The sequence below is a fragment of the Sceloporus undulatus genome, chromosome 9 (genome assembly GCF_019175285.1).
Source record: "Sceloporus undulatus isolate JIND9_A2432 ecotype Alabama chromosome 9, SceUnd_v1.1, whole genome shotgun sequence".
Lineage (NCBI taxonomy): Eukaryota > Metazoa > Chordata > Lepidosauria > Squamata > Phrynosomatidae > Sceloporus > Sceloporus undulatus.
Genome location: NC_056530.1, coordinates 26,076,787 through 26,098,520, shown reverse-complemented (window position 1 = coordinate 26,098,520; position 21,734 = coordinate 26,076,787). Strand labels below are relative to the sequence as shown.

The 21,734-nt window shown below is 48.3% G+C and overlaps 4 protein-coding genes across 13 annotated transcripts in view; 3 read left to right on the top strand and 1 right to left on the bottom strand.

Moving 5' to 3' along the window:
• LOC121915662 (V-type proton ATPase catalytic subunit A-like) overlaps positions 1-7,314 on the top strand; it is an 11,099-nt gene extending 3,785 nt beyond the window's left edge. For both annotated transcript variants that reach the window (XM_042440069.1, XM_042440070.1), the window contains exons 2-15: positions 313-457; positions 880-1,008; positions 1,382-1,596; positions 1,762-1,899; positions 2,058-2,209; positions 2,754-2,916; positions 3,725-3,833; positions 4,140-4,262; positions 4,771-4,885; positions 5,283-5,346; positions 5,698-5,901; positions 6,383-6,477; positions 6,898-7,069; positions 7,176-7,314. In XM_042440069.1, coding sequence (XP_042296003.1) covers positions 376-457; positions 880-1,008; positions 1,382-1,596; positions 1,762-1,899; positions 2,058-2,209; positions 2,754-2,916; positions 3,725-3,833; positions 4,140-4,262; positions 4,771-4,885; positions 5,283-5,346; positions 5,698-5,901; positions 6,383-6,477; positions 6,898-7,069; positions 7,176-7,268 — 1,854 coding nt within the window. In that variant the 5' untranslated portion in view covers positions 313-375 and the 3' untranslated portion in view covers positions 7,269-7,314. The remainder of the gene's footprint in view (positions 1-312; positions 458-879; positions 1,009-1,381; positions 1,597-1,761; positions 1,900-2,057; positions 2,210-2,753; positions 2,917-3,724; positions 3,834-4,139; positions 4,263-4,770; positions 4,886-5,282; positions 5,347-5,697; positions 5,902-6,382; positions 6,478-6,897; positions 7,070-7,175) is intronic.
• Positions 1-14,072, bottom strand: part of KLHDC9 (kelch domain containing 9) — a 20,083-nt gene extending 6,011 nt beyond the window's left edge. For 2 of the 7 annotated variants that reach the window (XM_042440075.1, XM_042440085.1), the window contains exon 1: positions 11,244-11,388. In XM_042440075.1, the coding sequence (XP_042296009.1) occupies positions 11,244-11,327 (84 nt within the window). In that variant the 5' untranslated portion in view covers positions 11,328-11,388. Of the gene's footprint in view, positions 1-11,243; positions 11,389-12,018; positions 12,061-12,252; positions 12,275-12,648; positions 12,865-13,516; positions 13,625-14,029 lie in introns of those variants that run through there. The other 5 variants (XM_042440077.1, XM_042440082.1, XM_042440076.1 and 2 more) reach the window with 5 other exon arrangements.
• LOC121915669 (lens fiber membrane intrinsic protein-like) lies at positions 8,593-10,152 on the top strand. The gene is made up of 4 exons (XM_042440091.1): positions 8,593-8,772; positions 9,129-9,269; positions 9,374-9,508; positions 9,910-10,152. The coding sequence occupies exons 1-4, from the start codon at positions 8,598-8,600 to the stop codon at positions 9,975-9,977; spliced, it is 519 nt and encodes a 172-aa protein (XP_042296025.1). The 5' UTR covers positions 8,593-8,597; the 3' UTR covers positions 9,978-10,152.
• NECTIN4 (nectin cell adhesion molecule 4) overlaps positions 13,063-21,734 on the top strand; it is a 39,528-nt gene continuing 30,856 nt past the window's right edge. The window contains exons 1-2 of one of the 3 annotated variants that reach the window (XM_042440071.1): positions 13,063-13,172; positions 15,924-16,281. In XM_042440071.1, coding sequence (XP_042296005.1) covers positions 16,242-16,281 — 40 coding nt within the window. In that variant the 5' untranslated portion in view covers positions 13,063-13,172; positions 15,924-16,241. Of the gene's footprint in view, positions 13,173-14,374; positions 14,459-15,923; positions 16,282-21,734 lie in introns of those variants that run through there. The other 2 variants (XM_042440072.1, XM_042440073.1) reach the window with 2 other exon arrangements.

The window sequence follows — 21,734 nt, the reverse complement described above, 5'->3', positions numbered from 1 at the left end:
GATGATGATGATGATGATGATGATGATGATGATGATGATGATGATGATGATGGCAGCTGAATGCTACAGCATCCTGGGATTTGTAGTTCATAGTGGCACCGGGAAATGCAAAATATTCTCACAAAACTGCAAATCCCATCCATGGAAGTGAAAGCGATGTCAAAGTGCATTAAATCTGCAGTGCAGCTGCAGTCCCTTTCTCTTTTTAATGATAGAAGGGTCGGATGTCCTTCATTAGTTCTATTACAGCAACTAATAGTATTGCCAATGCCACCACTTTGTTGGGTTTAATTTTCCTCTCTTTCCAAGCAGATACTGATCTGAGGTGGAGGTGAACATTGTGCGTTGCCATTGCGGTTTCATCCCCACAAAGCCATGGATTTCTCCCAGCTGCCCAAGATCGGAGATGCCGAGAAGGAGAGCGAGATGGGCTTTGTCCACGGTGTCTCTGGACCCGGTACGTTCCCTAGTGGTTGCGGAAGCCATGCTGCCCTTCAAGGAGACAACAAAGACACATGGGTTTTCATGTGGCCGCCATCATGTGCCCTTCCATGGCTGGGCTGGCCTTTCTAAAGCTGTAGGCAGGGCATGCTAGGAAACTAACGCTCTCATTATAGATCCCCAAAGTACAATATCCAAGTTCTCTTTTTTGTAGGGCTAGTCCTTGGGGTTTTTGGATGCAGAATCAGGATACAGAGGTCTCTTATAGTGTATCCTCACTAAGGGAAAATATTCCAGAATTAATTTTCTCAATTTATCTTGGGGGAAAAGGGAGATTTTTTTGGGGGGGGGGTGAGTATGGGAGAAAGCTCTCCCTCCAACGTTTCTCCTTTTTCCCCACCCCTGGGGATTTACGTCTCCTTTTCCTCTCCTTGACAGTGGTGATCGCTTGCAAGATGGCCGGGGCCGCCATGTACGAACTGGTGCGAGTCGGACATTTTGAGCTGGTGGGCGAAATCATCCGCCTGGAGGGCGACCTGGCCACCATCCAGGTGTATGAGGAGACCTGTATCCTTCCAAAACGTTCTTCCATCCTTGCTGGGCAAGTTCTTGGCTTCCTTTTATTCTCTGACTTGCTCCACCTTGGCATCCATCTGTCACAGGGAGGGCTTGGACTGTGTCTTCCTTCATGGCAGAATGAGGTTGTATTAGATGGCCCTTGTGGATCCCTCCCAATGCCTGTGAGTCTATAGTTCTGTGTTCTGAGTTGAAATGCCTGGCTACTGGTTGCTCCAGAATTGCAGAACTGCAGGTTGGTGAAGTGTATACGCAAGTCTGTGGTTGTTGAAAAGGCAAAGATATATATATATATATATATATATATATATATATATATATATGCGTGTGTGTGTGTGTTTTTCCTGAGCCACGGCTACTCCAGCGGGCGTTTGCGTTGGGGACCCCGTCCTGCGTACCGGGAAACCCCTCTCGGTTGAGCTCGGCCCCGGCATCATGGGCTCCATCTTTGACGGGATCCAGCGTCCGCTGAGGGACATCACAGAGCTCACCAAGAGCATCTACATCCCTCGCGGCATCAACATCACTGCCTTGTCCCGGCAGATCAAGTGGGAGTTCACACCCAGCCCTAACATCCGGGTAAGAGCCGGGAAAAGGATGGAGTTCGTGGGGTATCATTTCTGAACTACAGCTCCCAGAATCCCCACCACAGTTCCTGCAAGAACACTGTCCTCCAAACAGATTCATCATCTATGGCCGCACACCATCTTCTAACGACTAACCTTCTCTTCCTCTTCTTTTTAGGTTGGGAGCCATGTAACCGGTGGCGATATTTATGGGGTGGTGCGCGAAAACTCCCTCATCAAACACATGATCATGGTGCCGCCTCGGTCCAAGGGCACCGTCACCCACATCGTCCCGGCTGGGAATTACGATGCTTCGGTACGGCTGTGTGTTGTCCATGTGTGTGGATGGACAACACACATTCCCCAGCAGCAAATTTCATTTCCGAACAGCTCTTACCATCAGGGAGTCCTTCCCAATGTTTCTGGCATTAGCCTGTGCTCCTTCTTACCTCTGTGTCTCCTTTCTCCCCAAAGGATGTGGTGCTGGAACTTGACTTCGAGGGAGTGAAGGAGAAGCTCACAATGGTGCAAGTCTGGCCCGTCCGGCAGATCCGTCCTGTCTCTGAGAAGCTGCCGGCCAACAACCCCCTCCTCACTGGCCAGAGGGTCCTGGACGCCCTTTTCCCGTAAGTCTCCTTTGCTTTCGTCGGCCATAATATGTGTGTGTTGAATGCCTTCAAGTCGTTTCCAACTTATGGCAACCGTAAGATGAACGGTCTCCAATTTGGCAGGGACCCTCCCAATGAATCCTCTGCTGTCCCACTTTTTCAGTTGCTTTAAAAATGTCCCAGTTCCTCTCTCCTTCTTTCACTTTATTTGCTGGAAACTAGGCTCAAAGCTGGGTCAGAGTGATTCTTGAACCCTGGTCCTCCAGATGTTTTGGACTTCAGCATCCAGAATCTTAGACTATTGGCTAATAGGGCTGTGGCTTCTGGGAGCTGAAGCCCAAAAGAGCAGAGTTTGGGAATCACTGGGTAGACCATACTTTTTGTCTTTCCGAACCCTCCGGTTCTAGGATTCTGTGAACATGCAACACCATACTGTCCACTGTGTGATACTGGAGGTGTGGAGAAATATCTAATGGTCCTGGGCTACTTTCACACATTTTCTGGTCCAACCAGAGCTTGGAAAAGTTACATTTTCCCCTCCCGGACTGCTCTCTTCCCGCAGGTGTGTTCAGGGTGGGACCACCGCCATCCCAGGGGCCTTCGGCTGTGGTAAGACGGTCATCTCCCAGTCGCTCTCCAAATACTCCAACAGTGACGTGATCATCTACGTTGGCTGTGGCGAACGGGGCAACGAGATGTCCGAGGTCCTGAGGGACTTTCCTGAGGTGAGAAACTCACAGGGCAGTGGAGACCCTGGCATCCGTGAATGGTGGTGGTGAGTCCGTCCCGGACAGTAGTCTGAACTTTGAAGGAGCTCTCCAAGGCGTAGAAACTTTTGGATGCTCAAGTTCAGAAGAACCTTTAAAGTCCACATCCAAACCAGGAATGGCTTCCCTGACACACAGGTTGTTAGCAGAGGCAAAACAAATCTGAGAGCATGGGAAGTTACTGGTGGAAAGTGGTTCCCTTCTATTACTTATTATGAGTTTTGAGAAGGGTGAAGCATTACTTTTTAAAGCAACGTTATTGTTGATTATGATGCCGCACCGTCATGTGCTTCCAAGCCATTTCTGACTTATGTTGACCCAAAGGCAGAGGTTTTCTTGGCCAGATTTATTCAAAGCCTGCCACTCTTGCTTTCCTCTGAGACTGAGAAAGTGTGACTTGCCACATATCCTGGGTCAACCAGTTTTATGGAAGGAAACGTCCCTGAAGCTGGGACACACAAGAGCCAAGCAGCTTTCTAAGCCTGCCCAAGCAAAACATTACCAGCTTTCCTTTTCAGTTTCTATCACCAATGGGAATTATCAATCAAAGAGGTGCATTTATCTTTGGTTTTGCAGAAGTGCTCCCGCAAGTGGCAAGAGACATTTGTCTATCATAGCGCATGATTCTGCTCGCCTGTGTATGTTGCATTTTGCATGCTTTGTTTTCTGAAGGCTCATTGGAAAGTAAACGCGGCTCAGTTGCCAAATCCTCCCATCCCTTCTCTCCTTTCTCACCATTTCCCTTGCTTGCTCCCATCTCTCTCAGCTCACGATGGAAGTGGATGGCAAGACGGAGACCATCATGAAGCGCACCTCGCTGGTGGCCAACACCTCCAACATGCCGGTGGCGGCTCGAGAGGCCTCCATTTACACAGGTGAGGAGTCCTTGAGCTTGAAAGTGGGGATATTTTCTTTTGGAACGATGAATTATGACTTAGGATAGGTGCTCATATATTTCTTACCCCTGCATTATTTCTAAAAACAATGTGGCAAGTGCCATAACAAACTACAAACCCCAAGAGTCCATTAGATGGAGCCATGGCGATGAAAGCAGTGTCCAACTGCATTAATGCTGCAGTGTGGCATGCAGCTTGACTCTTTTGCTTGAGCCGCCTGTTCTTTGGAGAAAGCCTTCCTGCAACAGCTCTTTTCCTCCAACCTTTTCCTCTCTTCAACTTCAGGGATCACCTTATCGGAATATTTCCGTGACATGGGCTATCATGTCAGCATGATGGCCGACTCCACTTCCCGTTGGGCGGAGGCCCTCCGCGAGATCTCTGGGCGATTGGCCGAGATGCCTGCAGGTAATCCCTTTTTCCGTTTCATCTGCACTCATGATCTCTATTATGGCAACAGAGTGAGAAATATGTAGGGATTGTAAAGGGGGCTGGGGATGTTTAGCCTTGAGAAGAGACGGTTAAGAGGTGATATGATAGCCCTGTTTAAGTATTTGAAGGGGTTTCACATTGAGGATGGAACAAGCTTGTTTTCAGTAAGGGCTGTTTGACAGTGGAATGCACTCCTTTGGATAGTGATGGAGCCTCCCTCCTTGGAGGTCTTGAAGCAGAGGCTGGATGGCCATCTGTCAATGGGGATGCTTTGATTGAGAGTCCCTGCATGGCAGAAGAAGGGGGTTGGACTGGATGGCCTTTCTTGGGGTCTCTTCCAACTCTAGGCTTCTATGATTCTATGAGTGTTTTCAGGCTGCAACAAAGCCCTCCCCATTGGTGTATAAACTGATATCCTTTACTTGACAGGTTATACACATGCCAATGTTTACCACTGCCAACCCTTATCTGTTCTCAATTCCAGACAGTGGGTACCCAGCTTATTTGGGTGCCCGCTTGGCCTCTTTCTATGAACGAGCCGGGCGTGTAAAGTGCCTGGGCAGCCCCGAGCGGGAAGGGAGCGTCAGTATCGTCGGGGCGTAAGTGTTCACCCAAACCTCCTCTCCCCACCCATGATCCCTGGATTCCCTTCTCACCGGCAGAGGCTTGCTAAAACCCACGGCATGATCTCTGGAGCAGATAAAGCATCTTCCCTCTGAGCAGTTTCTTGCATTTACCTCTTTCAACACTTTGATAAAGATGCCGGATGCCGGTGAAAGATGAGCTTTCACTCCGTCCAAAAGACATCCAGTTAAAAAGATAATATTCAGTGGCTGTAGGAAACCTCTTTTCCTTCCTCACAGTGATCTGTAGGCTCTTGCATGCACATTCTTCTCTCCGCCATTAATGACCCAGCATTATCTGCAACATTTGCACAATGTTTTATCCATCTATCATAGTCGGAATCTGACAACCCTTTTTCCATGTGACTTCCAGGGTGTCCCCTCCTGGGGGTGACTTCTCCGACCCAGTAACCTCCGCAACCTTGGGCATTGTCCAGGTGAGTTCTCCATTGCTTTCCAAAAACTCTTCATCTCACTTGATTTTGGAAGCCAAGCAGGGTTTGCTTTTGCATGAGCCAAGTAGGAAGGGCAAGGTTCTGCAACCTCCTCTCTTTCCTGCTGAGTTGACCGAATGCAAACTACTTTTGCACTTTGCACTCAGTTTGCAGCAACTGAACAAAGCTGAAGGGGGAAAGAGGTGGAAAGAGAAACTGGGACATTTAAAAAGCAAAGATGAATTAGGACTGTCCCTATCGGACAGTTGGTGGTTGGGGTTGTATAAAGCAGCTCTCTAATGTCCTCAAAACAGTCCGGCCAAGTTCTCACTTCCCTTCCCTTCCCAATCTCAGGTCTTCTGGGGTTTGGACAAGAAGCTGGCTCAGAGGAAGCATTTCCCATCAGTGAACTGGCTGATCAGCTATAGCAAATACATGCGGGCTCTGGATGAGCATTACGAGAGGCACTACCCCGAGTTTGTCTCCTTGCGTACGAAGGCCAAAGAGATCCTCCAGGAGGAGGAAGACCTCGCGGAGATTGTCCAGCTGGTTGGGAAGGTAAAGAGGCAGAAGGGAAAGGCGATCGTCTCATTTCTCACTCCGTTTACTTCAAATCTCCATTGGTGTCATGGTCGGTTCGCAGAGAACAGTGTGCACTGCATTGGAAACATGGAACATTTCCCTCTTCAGTTTGTTGAGATCTAGTACTTGTGTTGGTTGATGTCACATTAAATTATCCCTCCAAAGGCTGAGACATTAGAAAATGTACTGCTTGCCAGAGCATCATTTCCTGAATCGTATGCCTATGAGAATGACATTAACAAACTTGCACCCTGGTGCTAGATTTTCTTGTACTTTTCTTGTAGAAGAAGCCCCAGCACCACTTTCCAAATGAACTGTGCCTTTTGTTTTGGAAACCACATACATGCCCGCTGATGTTTTCCTAGCCAAGAGAGTAGAGGAAAGGAGCTAGTCCCTAATGTTTGTGTCCCCATCCCTCTATTTTCCTGCCTATCCTCCCTGTTTGTTTTTTCTGCAGGCCTCTCTTGCCGAAACGGACAAGATCACGCTTGAGGTGGCCAAGCTGATCAAGGACGACTTCTTGCAGCAAAATGGCTACTCCTCCTATGACAGGTAACGCCTGTTGACCGCAACCCAATATTTGGAAAGCTCTCTTCAGCTTTTGTGCCCAATTTGGCTGGAGTTAAGTCCAGTGGTCTTGGTGCTCAGTTTGTGTTTGGGGTTGCCAAGTCTGAACTATCCCTGATCCTGAGATTTTGGGGCCCAAACCTAAGGATGATCCCCTTCTGGTGTCAAAAGGGATAGCCCCTGGTGATCCCATTAAGCATAGAACCAAGAACTGGGGAACTGTCTATCTATCTATCTATCTATCTATCTATCTATCTATCTATCTATCTGCCTAATCTTGTCTACACACATGCCATCCCAAACACATAAGAAGGGCTATACATCCTTGGAGCTTTCTGGACACTTTCTCAAGGGAAGGTGCCTTCAGCTCTCTTCTTCTTCTTCTCCTCCTCCTCCTCCTTCCAGATTCTGCCCTTTCTACAAGACGGTGGGGATGCTCCAGAACATGATCTCCTTCTACGAACTGGCGCGCCACGCGGTGGAGTCCACAGCCCAGTCGGAGCACAAGATCACCTGGGCCGTCATCCGCGAGAACCTGGGCGACGTCATGTACAAGCTGAGCTCCATGAAATTCCAGGTGAGGGCCAGGAGGTGTCCGGCTTTGGAAAGTTTTAGACTTACTTGTCTAGATTTGGATTCTGTTTGCATCTATGAAACCTGCCACTCTTTGGGCTTTTCTTTAGGATCCCGTGAAGGATGGCGAGGCAAAGATCAAAGCTTATTATACCCAGCTGAACGAGGAGATGCAGAATGCCTTCCGCAACTTGGAGGACTGAAAGGAGAACTAGGGGTGGCATTCTTGCATGGTTTCAGATAAGAGTGGTTGTGGTGACCCCAACCAAACCACCTTTCTATGGGCTCCATCTTCTTGTCTCATCTCTGATGGGACAATATTGCGGGACATGACATTTTAGCAAATGGTCACACCTCTGTTTGGTGTCTGTTTTAACACAGTAGTGAAAGAATGCCAGAGTAAACCTTGGGCGTCTCCTCTCACAAGTTCCACTTTATGTATCCTAAATAAATTTAAGTGCAGTTGTGTATCCTCAGTTCCTTTCCACAATTGCTTTGGGGAGACCTTTTACATCACTGAGTTACATTTTGGGTTGTTCCTGGTGCACAATGGCAATGATGCATAACAGGACCGATGCACAATGGGACCAATACAAAGAAAGGTCATTGCAGCCCTTCTCTAATGGAAAAAAAAAAGCCAATGGGAGGACTCCATGGTAGTTCTTCATTTGGGTGTTGAGCATGTTGAGCATGCATCATGGATTCTGATTTTAATTCAGGGAAGGGAAGGAAAAGCATATGTCAGCAGTCAGGTTTGGAAAAGGTTTTCCTAAACAATGCACAAGCTGATCCTTTGGGGTCATGCAAAGGGGGAGGTCAGAGAGTCATGGGATCTGTCCCTTTGGTTTATTCTGGTCACAAGAGAAAGGGTTCCCAAACTTTCTCCTCCGCTCTCCATGCATCCCAGTCCTGCATCAGCAAAACCACAAGAGAGGAAAAGCAGTGTTTCTGGGGACCAGCGGGTGCGAGAGGCTTCCAGCCCATTGTGCGCCTTGTGTCACAATGTGTCTCCGGACAATGCGCCAGAGGGGCTATAAAAGTTGAGTCTTTGCAGGGTGTTTGCTCTTTGTGCGCATGGGAGGACGTGAAAGTTGTGCATCTCTGGGAGAGGAAGGGAGGCTAGCAAACGGTGAGCAGAGAGGTCCAAAACATCTCAGCCAGCAAAGATGGGTTGCTTTCTTGGATAACGGTTTGTCAAAACGATTGAGCGCTGAAGGTAAGTTGGAAATTTCATCTATCTATCTATCTATCTATCTATCTATCTATCTATCTATCTATCTCTATAGCCCAGTTTTCTTCTTAAACATGATCCAAGGTGGCTTGCAAACATTTGTTTTAAAGACCAAGGTTTGAATTTTCTCTCAGCCAAGTGACTTTTTCTCAGCAAATGGGAATAACTATTCCTTCTCTCTTTCTCTCTTTCCCAAAAACCACCTCATCTGCCCCATGCGTCCCAGGAAGAGCCGTCCCCGCTGGTCCTTCTTCACGAGGAGGGACCTCCTCCTGAACCCTTGACCAGCGAGTGGTCAGTGATGCTGGGCTTGATGGGGGGAGGACTCCTGTGCGCCGCCTCCGGCCTGGTCCTCCTCATTGTTGCCACAGCCACGGACTTTTGGATGCAGTACCGGTACTCGGGTACCCTCAGCAACCAGGGCCTTTGGCGGTTCTGCGTGGGCAGCAAGTGCCACCCGCACACCATCACCCTTGGTAAGATAGAGGCCAGAAGACACAGGGGGGGAACTGCAAGAAATAGTTGGTGTATCTTTACAAATCCTTAGCTAAGGCTGCATCTGCACTGCAGAATTAATTCAGTTTGACTTTGCTTTAACTGCCATGGCTCCATCCTATGAAATCCTAGGGTTTGCACTTTGTGGTGGCACCAGAGCAGTTTGACAAAATTACAGTTCCCAGAATTCCTTAGCACTGAGCCATGGCAATTAAAAGTGTTGTCAAACTATTAATTCTGCATTGTGGTTACCATTTGAGTTAACTAAGGAGCTGATGCAGGATTCTGCCAGGTATTGATGATTGATTGATTGATTGATTACTGTCTTCTCATATAGCCTTCTGGGACACGACCCGGGCCTTCATGATCCTCTCTGTCATCTCTTCCTTCGCGGGGATCATCTTGGGACTCACCGCTTACTCTAGTAGCGCCGGTTCCACCCGGACGCGCTCCGCGGGCATCACGCTCTTGATGGCAGGTGGGACACACCAAGGAGAATCCATGTTCGATATATAGGGGATGTGGGGCTGTTGACATGAAATTTCAGGATCTCAACTGATCATGTCCTTTCTTCGCACCCAGGTCTCTTTGCTGTGCTGGGTGTTTCTGTCTACACCGGGGTGACAGTGAATTTCTATGCAAAGCGCTACGCAGAATGGCGTTTCTCTTGGTCCTACATTCTGGGCTGGATCGCGGTCATCCTGACCATCTCTTCAGGTATTTAATTAAGGAGGGACGATAAGGAACATTTAATCTGGAGTTTCTAGGCAGATGGTGGATGCAGAGCAGAGAGGAGGGTGGGTCCTGGCACCACAGTAACAGGGAGGAGAAGACCCATGTGCTTCCTAGAGCGTCCTTACAAGTTGTAGCAACCTATCAATTAATCCTTGCAATTTGTAACCCTCTCCGAGCTGGTGATTTGCACCCATCCCTTTCCTCTGGGCCAGAATTGAGCCCAGCACAATTGAAGAATGTGCACCCCTTTCTTCTGGCTGGAGAGGACCCATGGAAACTGAAGGTCTGGGTCACAAAAACTTGGGTCTATGGCTCTGAACTTGTGGCCACCTCTGTTTCCTCCTGGCCACCTCGGCTCACACATTCACCTTTTCCTTCTTCAGGTGTGTTCCACATTTGTGCCGTGCCCAGAAACTCATCCCCTGATGGCTCCAGTGTGGTGAGCGGATGACTCCCTACTGTTCTCTTGGCACACTGGTCCAACTCTGTCCTGTCCTGGTTCTTGGTTATCTTGGGATTCCTGGTGGCCTCCACTGCTACATCCTTCACCCACCCTCTACGGCTTCTTTGGGGATTCACTAGACGACAAGCACCACCACCACCACCAGATTTTTGCTGATGGGACATGTACTGAGTAGTCTAGACCTTCCTTGTGTATTGGCCCCAATCCTACTGGACAGTCCCAACTTAAGTAGACCCATGGACTCAGTTGTTATATGGCAAGCCAACATCATCAGTTCAGTGGGTCAACAATAGCCCACAACTATAGGTTTAATGGAACAATTGTAGTCAACATTCGTTTATTCTGTGGGTCAGCCTGTCAATATCCATTGATTCAATGGGTCACCTGTAGTCAACTGTAGTCAATGCCCATTGATCCAGTGGGTCAGCCTGTCAACATTCATTGACTTAATGGGTCAGTTATAGTTAATACCCATTGAGTCAATGGTCAACTGATCAACATTCATTGATTCAATGAGCTAGTTGTAGTGAACTGTACTCAACACCCATGGATCCAATGAGTCAGCCAGTCAACATCCATTGACTGAATGGGTCAGTTATAGTCAATACCCATTGAGTCAATGGTCAACTGATCAACATTCATTGATTCAATGAGCTAGTTGTAATCAACTGTAGTTGATACCCATGGATCCAACGGGTCAGCCAGTTAACATCCAAGTCAACTGTAGATGATACTACACATCCAGTACCCAACTACAGTCAACTGTAGTTCATACTACATATCCAGTACTCATTGAGTATCGCATCATGGCCTGTCATTCACTCCACTGTTGCTCAATGGATACCCAGACTTTGTAATATCCATATCCCTGGATGAATATGGGCATTGCAAATATTCTCAGTACAGTTTTGAACACAGACAAGGCATAGGTCCCAAGCAAAACACCAGCCTATAATTCCAAACATTCTGGGGGGACCCTGTCTGGGGAAACTGGGAGTATCTTTTGAACCACAAAGGATCATTTTCCTAAATTCAGTTCTTTTGCAACTGGGGCACCCTTAATCCACCCTAATTCCATGGTTGATTCATTTACAATATGAACCCACAAGATGGCAGCAGCTACCAAGCTGGAGAAAACAATGTTTTGGCACCAGCAAAGCTCTGGCCTGGCAAAACCATGGGCAGCTGTGTAGTTTGTGATGCCCACAAGCCTCTTATTAGTTTTGGCTGTGGCAGACTAAAATGGCTGCCCACCTTGTTCACATTTCTGGCCCATGTATGTTGGGAATAACGGGTCAGTTTCACTCTTATTTTTTTTGACCTCTCAGCTTTTTCCATCTCCTTTGGTTATGACAAAATTAAAGTGGAAAAACACCTCAGGTGATAACAAGAGTTTCTAGCTTGCCTCCCTTTTAAAAAAATTAAATTGGTTTTAATGCAAATGGTCTACTTGAGCATCAACATAAAAAAGCATTCGGAGAGACATGTATAGAGATATATGTTTGTGTGTGTATTACATATGGTTTGAGTGTTGGACTACGACACTGGGAGACCAGGGTTCAAATCCTGGTTCAGCCATGAAACTCCCTCTGAGGAAACTTGCCAAGAAAACCATATACTGTAATTCACCTTAGGTTCACCATATGTCAAAAAAATGACTTGGAGGCATGCAACAAGAACATTGTTGTTTGACAAGGAAACATATATATATATATAGATAGAGAGAGAGAGAGAGAGAGAGAGAGAGAGAGAGAAAACAAAAATAATTCATATTTCTTCTTCGTGGTCTCTGTGAATGCACACAAATGGGTTATATATGCGCCTGCGCAGTTAACTTAGGAACCTTCTTGGCACCATTGGAGGCATTTTGGTGTTAGCAATTGCCTTATTGGCCAGCTTCCTGCCTACACCCTTTTATTCACCGCAAAAGCAGCGTCTAGGAACTTCAAAGATTAATTTTCCTGTCAGACTTTTAAAATGGGATCAATCTGCGTTTTGGCGGCCATTTTTAAAAAAATCATTGTCATACTTAAAATTCTGAGGTAAAGTTGTCTTAACAGCAGCTTGCCTCACTTTCGCATTTGATTTTCTGAGGTAATTTGTAAAATAAAATGGCCGCTCAAGTCAATTAGTGTGCTTGGGCAGAGTGCCTTTATTCTCCTGAGGGGGAAAATCTTTTTAAACAGCCGCCCCCTTCATTGGCACGCTTGTTTAGGTCCTTTTTATTTCTGAGGAGAAATGTTTAAAATGGCGCCTGACTCACTGGCGCATTTGGCAAACTGCCTTTGTGCTCCTGAGGAGAATCTTTTAAAATGGCGCTTGCCTCACTGGTGCGCTTTATACCTCTTATCTGTGAGAGAAGGTTTAAAATGGCCGCCAAAAACGCCTCTGTCTCTAAGAAGGTTCTGGAGCTTACAGCGCTATATAAATAAAGCATAATATGACTCATTTGTGTGGATTCCCAGATGACCTCTCAGAGAAATATGGTTACAGCTAAGCAACTTGTCCATTTATGTGTGGTATTTGTGCAGTGTGAGTCAAAAAGGCCCCAAGTCACAACAACAGAGGAGGCAACTCCTCCTGTGGTCCAACCATCTTCTGCTTGTTGTGAGTCCTAACTCCTAACAAACCAATGGAGCCAATTTGTTCCATGCCTGACCTTCATGGTATGCAAAGGTTTAAGCAAGACTTCCTTTGTGGTGAGATCACTCAGTTCCAGAACAATAACTTCCATTTCTTGGTGTGTGTGTCCCACACTGACTCAGTTGGGGTGACTCGCTGAGGTTACACACCGGCTAGTGGGTCAGAAGAAGGGTGGACAACTGACCACGCCAACCTCAACTACTTTGTCTTATGGCTGAAGCTGATGGTCCAGTTTCTAATCCGTGTCAGTGGTGCAGAGAATCCGCTCCGGGTTTTCAAAGAGGTCTCCAGCTCATTGAAAGCTAGCATAAAACCAGGACTGGATTGAGTGCCCCAGAGACATGGAAGCCTCTATTTCTGGGGTGTTAAATCTGATAGACATGGGGAGGATTGCCTTAAGCTTCGTGGGACCCAGCCTTGCCCTTGTGGGGTTTCAAAATGGCTCCCCAAATGGCCCACTTTCCACATAACAATGTGGGTTACTGGTTTCCAAGGTTTTGTGTGGTGTATTTACCCTGTTCGGCCATAGAAACCCAGTGGGTAAGTCACACACTCTCAGCCTCAGAGGGAGGTATTACCAAATCCGCTCTGAACAAATCTTGCCTTGATGGGGTTGCCATAAGTTGGAAACAACTTGAAGGCACACAATAACAAGGCTGCATGGTGTAGTGGTTTGAGCCCTGGACTATGACTCTGGAGACCAGGGAACTTTGGAAGAGTGGTGTCAAACTGGATTATTTCTGCAGTGCGAATGCAGCCTCAGGTGGTGCAAAGAAAGGAGCTGCTAAACCCTGTCAGACAGGTGTACAACCTCTGATCCCTTCCGCCAGTGAAAGGTGTGTGATGCAGGTGTGTCAGGAAGGAGGAGCCATGCTTTTGCACACCTGTTGTGCCACATTCCAACACAACCCACAAGTGAGAACTTCCTGGGCTGAAGCAAAAGCAAAGCCAAGGGACCGACTTGTCCTCTTCGGCCGCCAGAGGGAGGAAGACTCTCAAAACGTTTGCCCCACAAAAGCCTTTCCGCCTCAGAGCTTCTGAATGCAAAGGAGATATATATATATAGTGTTTATTTTACCCCAAATGTTTATACAGACTCTGCAAACAAAACCACACACTCCTCAGGGACTCACAAAGCCCCTGTCAAAATGGGGCAGAGATACGCAAAGAAGAAACCTCAACATTGCAAAGAAGGATTACTAGACACCATCCAAAATTTAATTCAATGTATGGGATTAAAATCCCAAAATGGGGTTCAAGGCGGCTTGCCCAGACAAGGCTATAAATCATATCAGGCCTTTGCACAAATTGTGAAAGGACTGCAGCTCAGCAGCATGGACCCCAAAGGGCTACTGTTGTGTGTCCTATTTGTCCACAGAAATCCACTGAGAACCCACCATTTTAAGAAGGTGTCTTTCACACCACACACTGATAGGGAAGTATAATAAGGAGAGGCTGACATGGCTGCCCTCTTGAAAGGCCCCAGAACCAAAGGGAGCCATTTTCTGAGGTAAATAGTTTAACAGGTGCCATTGACAAGCCCTTTCCCCGCTTTCTGGAACGCTGCTTCTCACACTCCATTAAAAGCCCTCCCCACTATTCCCAGTAAGAGACTGGATTCTGCTTCCAGTAGAGCAAAGTATCCCTTTCAGAAAAACAGCCACCATTTTGTTAGGGCCCAAATAAAGCAGTCAGGTGGACTTTTGCCAGCTGTTCTTGGACTACAATTCCCATCAGCCCCCTACGTCCCCAGCATGGGAAACTCTGAGGCGATGAAACCTAGCAGCCATGTCTGTCAGAAGTGAACATGAGCCAGCGTTGCAATGGTGCAGAAACTATATATTTTGTCCTGCCTTAGTAGAACTATAGCCTCCAATTATTATTATTGTTGTTGTTGTTGTTGTTGTTGTTATTTATATGCCGCCTCTTCCAACGGATCAAGGCAGCTTACAATAAGAAGGAGTGGAGGGAGTTCAGAGAAGGGTGCCAACCTGGCTGACTAAGAGGGATGGAGGGCAAAACCTATAAGGAGATATATATGAGACAACCCCATGAATGTTGTAAGGTTTTTTTTAGGCAAGGGAGATTCAGAGGTGGTCTTGTCAGTTCCTTCCTCTGAAACAGAGGCTGGTATTCATTGGTGGGTCTCCCCTCCAAGTACTAACTAGGCTTGGCCCTGCTTAGCTCACAAGATCCCCACTTTGGCTTGCAACTCAGGTGAAATGAGACACAGCCAGCCAAATCTTTTGCAAAGGGCCAAATTTCCCTTTATTTTGCCGTGCGTCGGACGATGTTGCCAGTGCGGCGTAGTAGTCTGAGCGTTGGGCTACAACTTGGGGTCTGAATCAGTCATTGGGTGACCAATGGCCAAGTCGCACCCTCTCAGCCTCAGAGGAAGGCAACGCAAGGCCCCTCTGAACAAACCTAGAATCATAGAATCATAGAGTTGGAAGAGACCCCAAGAAGGGCCATCCAGTGCAACCCCCTTCTGCCATGCAGGAACTCTCAATCAAAGCATCAGAGGCCATCCAACCTCTGCCTAAAGACCTCCAAGGAAGGAGGTTCCATCACAATCCCCAAGGCAATGTCTATCACTGTAGAACAGCCTTTACTGCCAAGAAGTTCCTCCTAATGTTGAACTGAAATCTCTTTTCCTGGAGCTGGCATCCATTGCTCCATTCAGTCCTAGTCTCTGGAGCAGCAGAAAACAAGCTTGCTCCCTCCTTAATATGACATCCCTTCAAATATTTAAATAGGGTTATCATTTCACCTCTTAACCTTCTCTTCTCCAGACCAAACATCCCCAGACCCCTAAGTCATTCCTCACAGGGCTTCACGGTTTCCAGACCCTTCACCATTTTAGTCGCTCTCCTCTGGACACAGGGCTCCAGTTTCTCAATGTCCTTTTTGAATTGTGGTGCCCAGAACTGGACACAATCTTCCAGATCAGGGCTGACCAGAGCAGAACAGAGTGGCACTATGACTTCCCTTGATCTGGACACTATACTTCTATACTTCTACCTGGCTAAGAAAACTCTTGGAAAGGACTTGAAGGCCCATGGCGACAGAGCAATACTCGTCTCTGGCCTTTGGTCTTTGGCCACTGCCTCCGCTGCTGTGCATTTTATCCCCCTCTCTGGCACCCTGGGTGAACTCCTTTGCCTTTTTATACCCAAAATCCGCCAGCCACCCCCCCTTTGGAGAAACACCTGTTTAAACTTGCCAAACAGGTTCACGTTCTCTCTCTCTCTCTCTCTCTCTCTCTTCTCCTCCCTTTGGCAATGTGTGCAGAGAACAGGTTGTTGGAGTTTCAAAACAGAACGCCCGAGACGCGACAACCGAGCCGGGGCCACGAAACTGGCGCATCCCCTTTGGAGAAGAAAGACCCCTTGAGCGTGGCACGGCGGTTGGTCTTGTGCCAAAGGATGAAGGCCCCTTTGCGTTGCCCCCTTTGGCTGGCATGACCTCTAGCTTTGCCCTTTCGGACCAGAGGTCGCCTGGACGGCTCCTTTGATCCTCTTTCGTTCCAGAATCTCCTCTCCTGTCTGGCTACAAACTTGACAGTGGCAGCTTCCAAACCCAAGTGATCCTCCATCCCTTCTTCGCACCATGATTCGGAGCGGACTCCTCTTTTTGGTGACCCTCTCCGGTAAGTCTTTTTTGGGGTCTCTTTCTCTCCAGATCGACTTGTCTTTTAGAAATGCCACCGGACACAAACAGACGGGTGCCGTCTTTGGCGATCCCTTCCTTTCCTCCCAAAGACCGGCTTCTTGAGTAATGACAGCCCTGCCTAATCTCTCCTTCGCCGCTGTGTTTGGGGGGATTATTTCCAAGGGTCTCTTTCCTTGGTTCCTGGCCAGGGCCACCCAGCCGTTTTCTGTTGTGTGGCATTTGTCTGCCTTTGACTTCAATTGCACAAAAGGTCCTGCTACCAAGAATGCTGTGATAACCTTAAAGCTTTGTGCATTTGTTCCAACAAAGCAAAGCTTTGCTGGTTGTGGTTTGCTTAGATTTGTTTGTTTGCAAGGAAATGGGGTGCATAAGGACAGCAATTGCGGGTGAATATAGCAGGATGTTTTTATATTGATATAGAATGATGTGTTCTCCAGATTTCTAGCCTCACCTGGAAAAGCAGAGATGGCTCACCTGTCAATGATAAAGAGTTGTGCTTCGGACTTCACACATTTCATATCCCCCAAATAGCAGCCTGGTTTTTGGAAACTCAACCGGTGAAGTGTATCATTCCTACAAGGGAAAAGGTTCTTCTGGCCAAACCATGACCTGTCAGGGGGCTGTTTGATTAAAAAGCAGAGGAGCAAAGGCAGGGGAAGAAGTTGGCAGCAGAGCAGAGAGATGCAGAATGGGGTGGTGTCAACACACACACATCCACATCCACACAAAGGCACTTTTGCTGAAGTTGTCACAATTTGTCGCTGTACCAAAAAGCATCCCCTCCCTTCCATTGTGGTTTGAAGCCAATGCTGTTTATTTGCTTTCAAGTGTTTTAAGTAAGGCCCCATAAAGCTAAAGGAGGCTTGTGGGAAGATGCTGTTTTGGGTGCGTGAAAAATGACTTTTGGGCTGGGAAAAGGGTTGTCTTTCACGATGCTCCTTCTTCTTCGCCTGCCTCCCACATGGAACAGCTGGGTTCGGTTAAAGGGCTTGTGTCATCCTTTGGTTTTCCTCGCTCTGTTGCTCTGCTCCGTAAAAAAGAGCGGCGTGTGTTTTCCCTTCTCCCTTGGCTCTTCCTCGAACCTTCGGAGGGCACAGAGCAGTGGCTGGCAAAGCTCCTTTTGAGGACTGTGACTCCCACAATCCCCCAACTAGCATGGCTTTCAAGGAGGGTTCATGCCTACTCATCCCCATCCCACCTTGATCCTGTTTTGAAGGGGCATCACTAAGGGGGTGCGGAGGGTGCGGGTTGCACAGGGGTGACACCGGGCACAAAATGGGGGGACTCTTTTTGGCATGCCACTTCCCTTTCATGAGGGGAGAGTCGGAGCAGGTGGGATAGAAATAGATGTTGATGATGATTTCTCCCTGCCCCACAGCCTCCCCATCCCAATGTGTTTCGCTCCTTTCCGCTTTTGTCCGTTCTTCCTGACCCCCTCTTTCCTTGAAGGATTAAAGCATTCTTCTTGTCTGGGGGGCATCCCACCTTTGCTATCTGAGCCGGAGGGGACTGCGGTGGCAGGATGATGGGCCCTGCAGTGTGACACTCTCCTCCCCATCTGTATCCCAGGAGCTCCGTGGGGGTGGCACCATGAGTTACCGCATTGGGTGGCACCAACCCTAGTGATGCCAACATTTGTGGCACGCTTGCTGGAAGCTTCATGGGGCATAATGCTACCTTAGGGTCACATGGGGCCATCCAAATGCATCCTCTGGGCCAAATGTGGCCCTCACTGGACTCCGCCAATCCAGCCATTGTCCAATGGGTGCACCAGAACTTATGCTCTCAGAGTGGGCACTTCTCCATACTTTCCCTCTGACCCATAGCTACCCAAGGGCTGTTGTTGTTGTTGTTGTTGTTGTTGTGTTCCTACAAGTGGTTTCTGACTTACAGCGACTCTAAAGCAAATCTATCATGGGGTTTTCTTGGCAAGATTTCAAAGACATAGCCGTGTCGGTTTGTGAAACCAGTATGTAAAGAGATCTAAGCTGAAAGAAAGAAGTTGGCAGCATGAGATTACGTCGGCTTAAGTCTCCTTCTTCTTACAGCACTGACCAAAAGCCATTGGGGTCAAATGCTAGTCAGTGCCATTTGCAAGTGCCAAATGCATCCAAGGAAGTTGGCCCAAGCCTAGGAAAACTCATGCTGCCAACTTCCTTCTTTTGGTCAGTCTCAAAGGTGCGACAAGATCTCTGTACACATTGGCAAGATTTGTTCAGAGGAGGTTTGTACTATTTAAAAGGTGAACTGATGCCCCAAAGGCTTTTAGAAGAGGGAATTTACCCTCTTCTTGGGGAGACGTTAAGGGTCAAGGGCAACACAAATGGTCTTGAAACCACCGAACTCTCCAGTTTAGGGAGCTGGGGATGTTCAGCCTGGAGAAGAGAAGGTTAAGAGGTGATGTGGCAGCCCTGTTTAAGTATTGAGGAGGGAGCAAGCTTGTTTTCTGCTGCTCCAGAGAACAGGACCCAATGGAGCAATGGATGCCAACTGTAGGAAAAGCAATTCCACCTCAGCATTAGGAAGACCGTCCTGTTTGAGAGTGGAAGATGCTGCTGCCTTGGAAGATGGCGGAGCCTCCTTCTCTGGAGGCTTTGAAACAGAGAGGCAAGGATTGTGTATTCCTGCATGGCAGGTGGGAGTTGGATTGGATGGTCTTTGGGGGATCCCTTCCAAGTCTAGGGTCCTCTGAAAACTAGCCTTGGGGGCCATAGGTGGCCCAACCTGTTTCAGGGCACAATCCAGGCTCCCTTTCCTGGTTGTCCTTCTCCTTTCTCCTCCTCCCTGCCCCAACTCCAGAGTAACTTGGCCGGTTTTGCCTTGCTATCTGGTGGGAAAGCTCTGCTCCCTCCCTCCCTCTTGCAGGAAACGCTGACTCTGGGCTTTTGGGGCCTGGCTTATACAAGGACTCTGGGCCGTGACTCACAGCCACCGACTGGTTTGGGAAATGCTGCAAGGTTGAGCGAGTCCATGTTCACAGAGTTTGTGGACCCAGGAGATTTCAGGACAGTGGGAGCAGAGCCTAGTGGTCACAAGGTGGCCCTTGGGTCCTCCAGGGGCTACTCAGGCTTTGGGTCACTGATGGTCTGTTGGTCTTCAACCACCATTCATGGCAGTATGGGTTTGTGTTGCTTTGATCAGATAGGCCAAGGTGGACTGCCTCTAGAGCTGCAGGTTCCAAACTGGTATAATAATAATAATAATAATAATAATAATAATAATGAATATTATAGCCCATTGGTGAAAGCTAAACTATGACTCACCTTACCTTTCACTTTTGTTGCAGTGACAATAGGGACACTCTCCCACTTTATGACTGAATGGAGATAATAATTAGGAACCTACCTCACAAGGTTGTTGTAAGGACAGCAAGAGAGGATAGCTGAGGCCCTCTAAAGGCTGCTATGCTAGATTCTGTTCAGTTTAGCTCTCATGGAGGCCAGAGCTTGGAGGAGGAGGAGGAAGCGTTGCTTTCTTGGACCAGAAATTGCAGTGGTTGTGTGCCTTCAAATCATTTCCAACTTATGGTGCCCCTAAGGTGAAACTACCCTGGGGTTGTCTTGGCAAAAGTTGTCCCGAGGAAGTTGGCCATGGCCTTCCCCTGAGGCTGAGAGAGTGTGACTTCTAAGGCTGTTGTTGTTGCGCGCCTTCAAGTCATTTCTGACTTACGGAGACCCTAAGGTGAAACTATTTGGGGGTTTTCTTGACAAGATTTCTTCAGAGGGGGTTTGCCATGGCCGCCCTCTGAGGCTGAGACAGTGTGACTCGCCCAACTGGGTTTCCATGGCCGAGTCGGGATTCAAACCCTGGTCTCTAGAGTCATGGAGCAATGCAATGGGTGCAAACAGGAGCCTTTGGAACTGACGGCCACTGGTTTAATCTCACCTTTGCCCAAAATGCTTGCTAGGGTTATGGTGGGGAGATAATACATACATACACACACACATATATATATTATGCATGCGACGGATGCGGACGGACGTGTCGTGCCGGTCGGTTGCGGGTTCGACCTCTGAGCCCAACCCAGCCCTCTGCCTCCGCTGTTCTTCCTTTAGGACTCTCCACAAGGAAGGGGAGCAGAGGCGTCTCTCTGCATCTCCTTTGTTTTCTCCTCCGTCTCCACCCTTCTTCCTTCTCTCTCTTTTTTGTCTTCCTCTCCTTTCTGGGCCTATTGTATGTGTCTAGGCACATCCTGTCCCTAACCACACGCAATCCCTGCAAACAGGAGAAGCCGGAATAGAGGCCTGCCGCCTCCTCCTCCTTTGCCAGGGCAGCAGCAAAGAAAGTTGATTCATTGGCCATGGTTTTACAGATCCCAGGATTCCATGGGAGTTAAAGCGGGGCCAAACTGGATTATTTCTACAGTGTAGATGCACCCACCTGGGTTGGTAGGGCTGCTTGCTTCTAAGGCGAGTTTTAGGGGTGTGAATTTGCAGTCGCAGCAATTGCATTCAGTAAAGTTGTTGGGGTTTCATGCTGTTTGTGGGATGCTGGGAGCTATAGTCCAAAAAAAAAACCCTCTTTGTGATAGACAGAAGTGGTGAGAGTCAAGCCCTGTTCTAGGTGATATTGGACTGCAGCTCCTAGCATGTCTTAGGCTAGCTAGGGATGCTGGGTGTTGCAACATCCGGTTTGGACTTTCGCGTTCCCCGGCCCTGTGAATCAGCTTGGGTGGCCTTGGCTCCGTTGCGCAGCCTGACCAACCTCACAAGGATCATCTGGGAGAACATCCCGCAAACCCGCCCTAAGCCCTCAGGTCAAGGCGGGAAAGGGATGTGCCCCAGGATCCATAGGGCCTTCATTGCAGGAGTCCTAATTCCATCCCTGCACCACTCTGGGCTTTGCAACAAAGGTATGCTTGGGCATCCCTAGTTGCCATGTGGGTTGGAGGGATTCTGGGATCTGTCATCCTTGGCCAAGAACCACTTATGCAACGGACCAAAGCAAGAGCAGCTGGGTGTTTAGCCACGCAGGCATTTCCTTCTGAGATTGTCCAACTTTCCATGCCACTGGCCTTCTCTTGGATGGATCTCTGCCCCTGAAAGTCACTGCTTTGCAAAGGGCAAGGCTCCTTCTGACCTTCTCTGTCTTCTCCAAGAAGTCCTTTGCTGGGACACGCCACTCATGCGCTCCCAAGGGAAGCGTCTCTCCCAAGCGCGCACTGCAGGAATGTTCCCATGAGGCAACCGACCTCAGCCTTGCGTGCTCAGGACTAGGGATGCGCCCAAAAGGCATCTGCAGGCTTTGGGCGATGCTTATCACCTCCGCTTAGCCTGGGCCCGGCCTCGGAGACTTCCGGCTGGCTTCGCCTTCGTTTTTAGCCTTGGCTGGCTTATTTTTTCCACCCATGTTTTTATTTTTAAAAACCAATAAAACAAAGCGACAGCTTTACCAGCCATTATCAGCTTAATATTTATTTGGTTGACATTA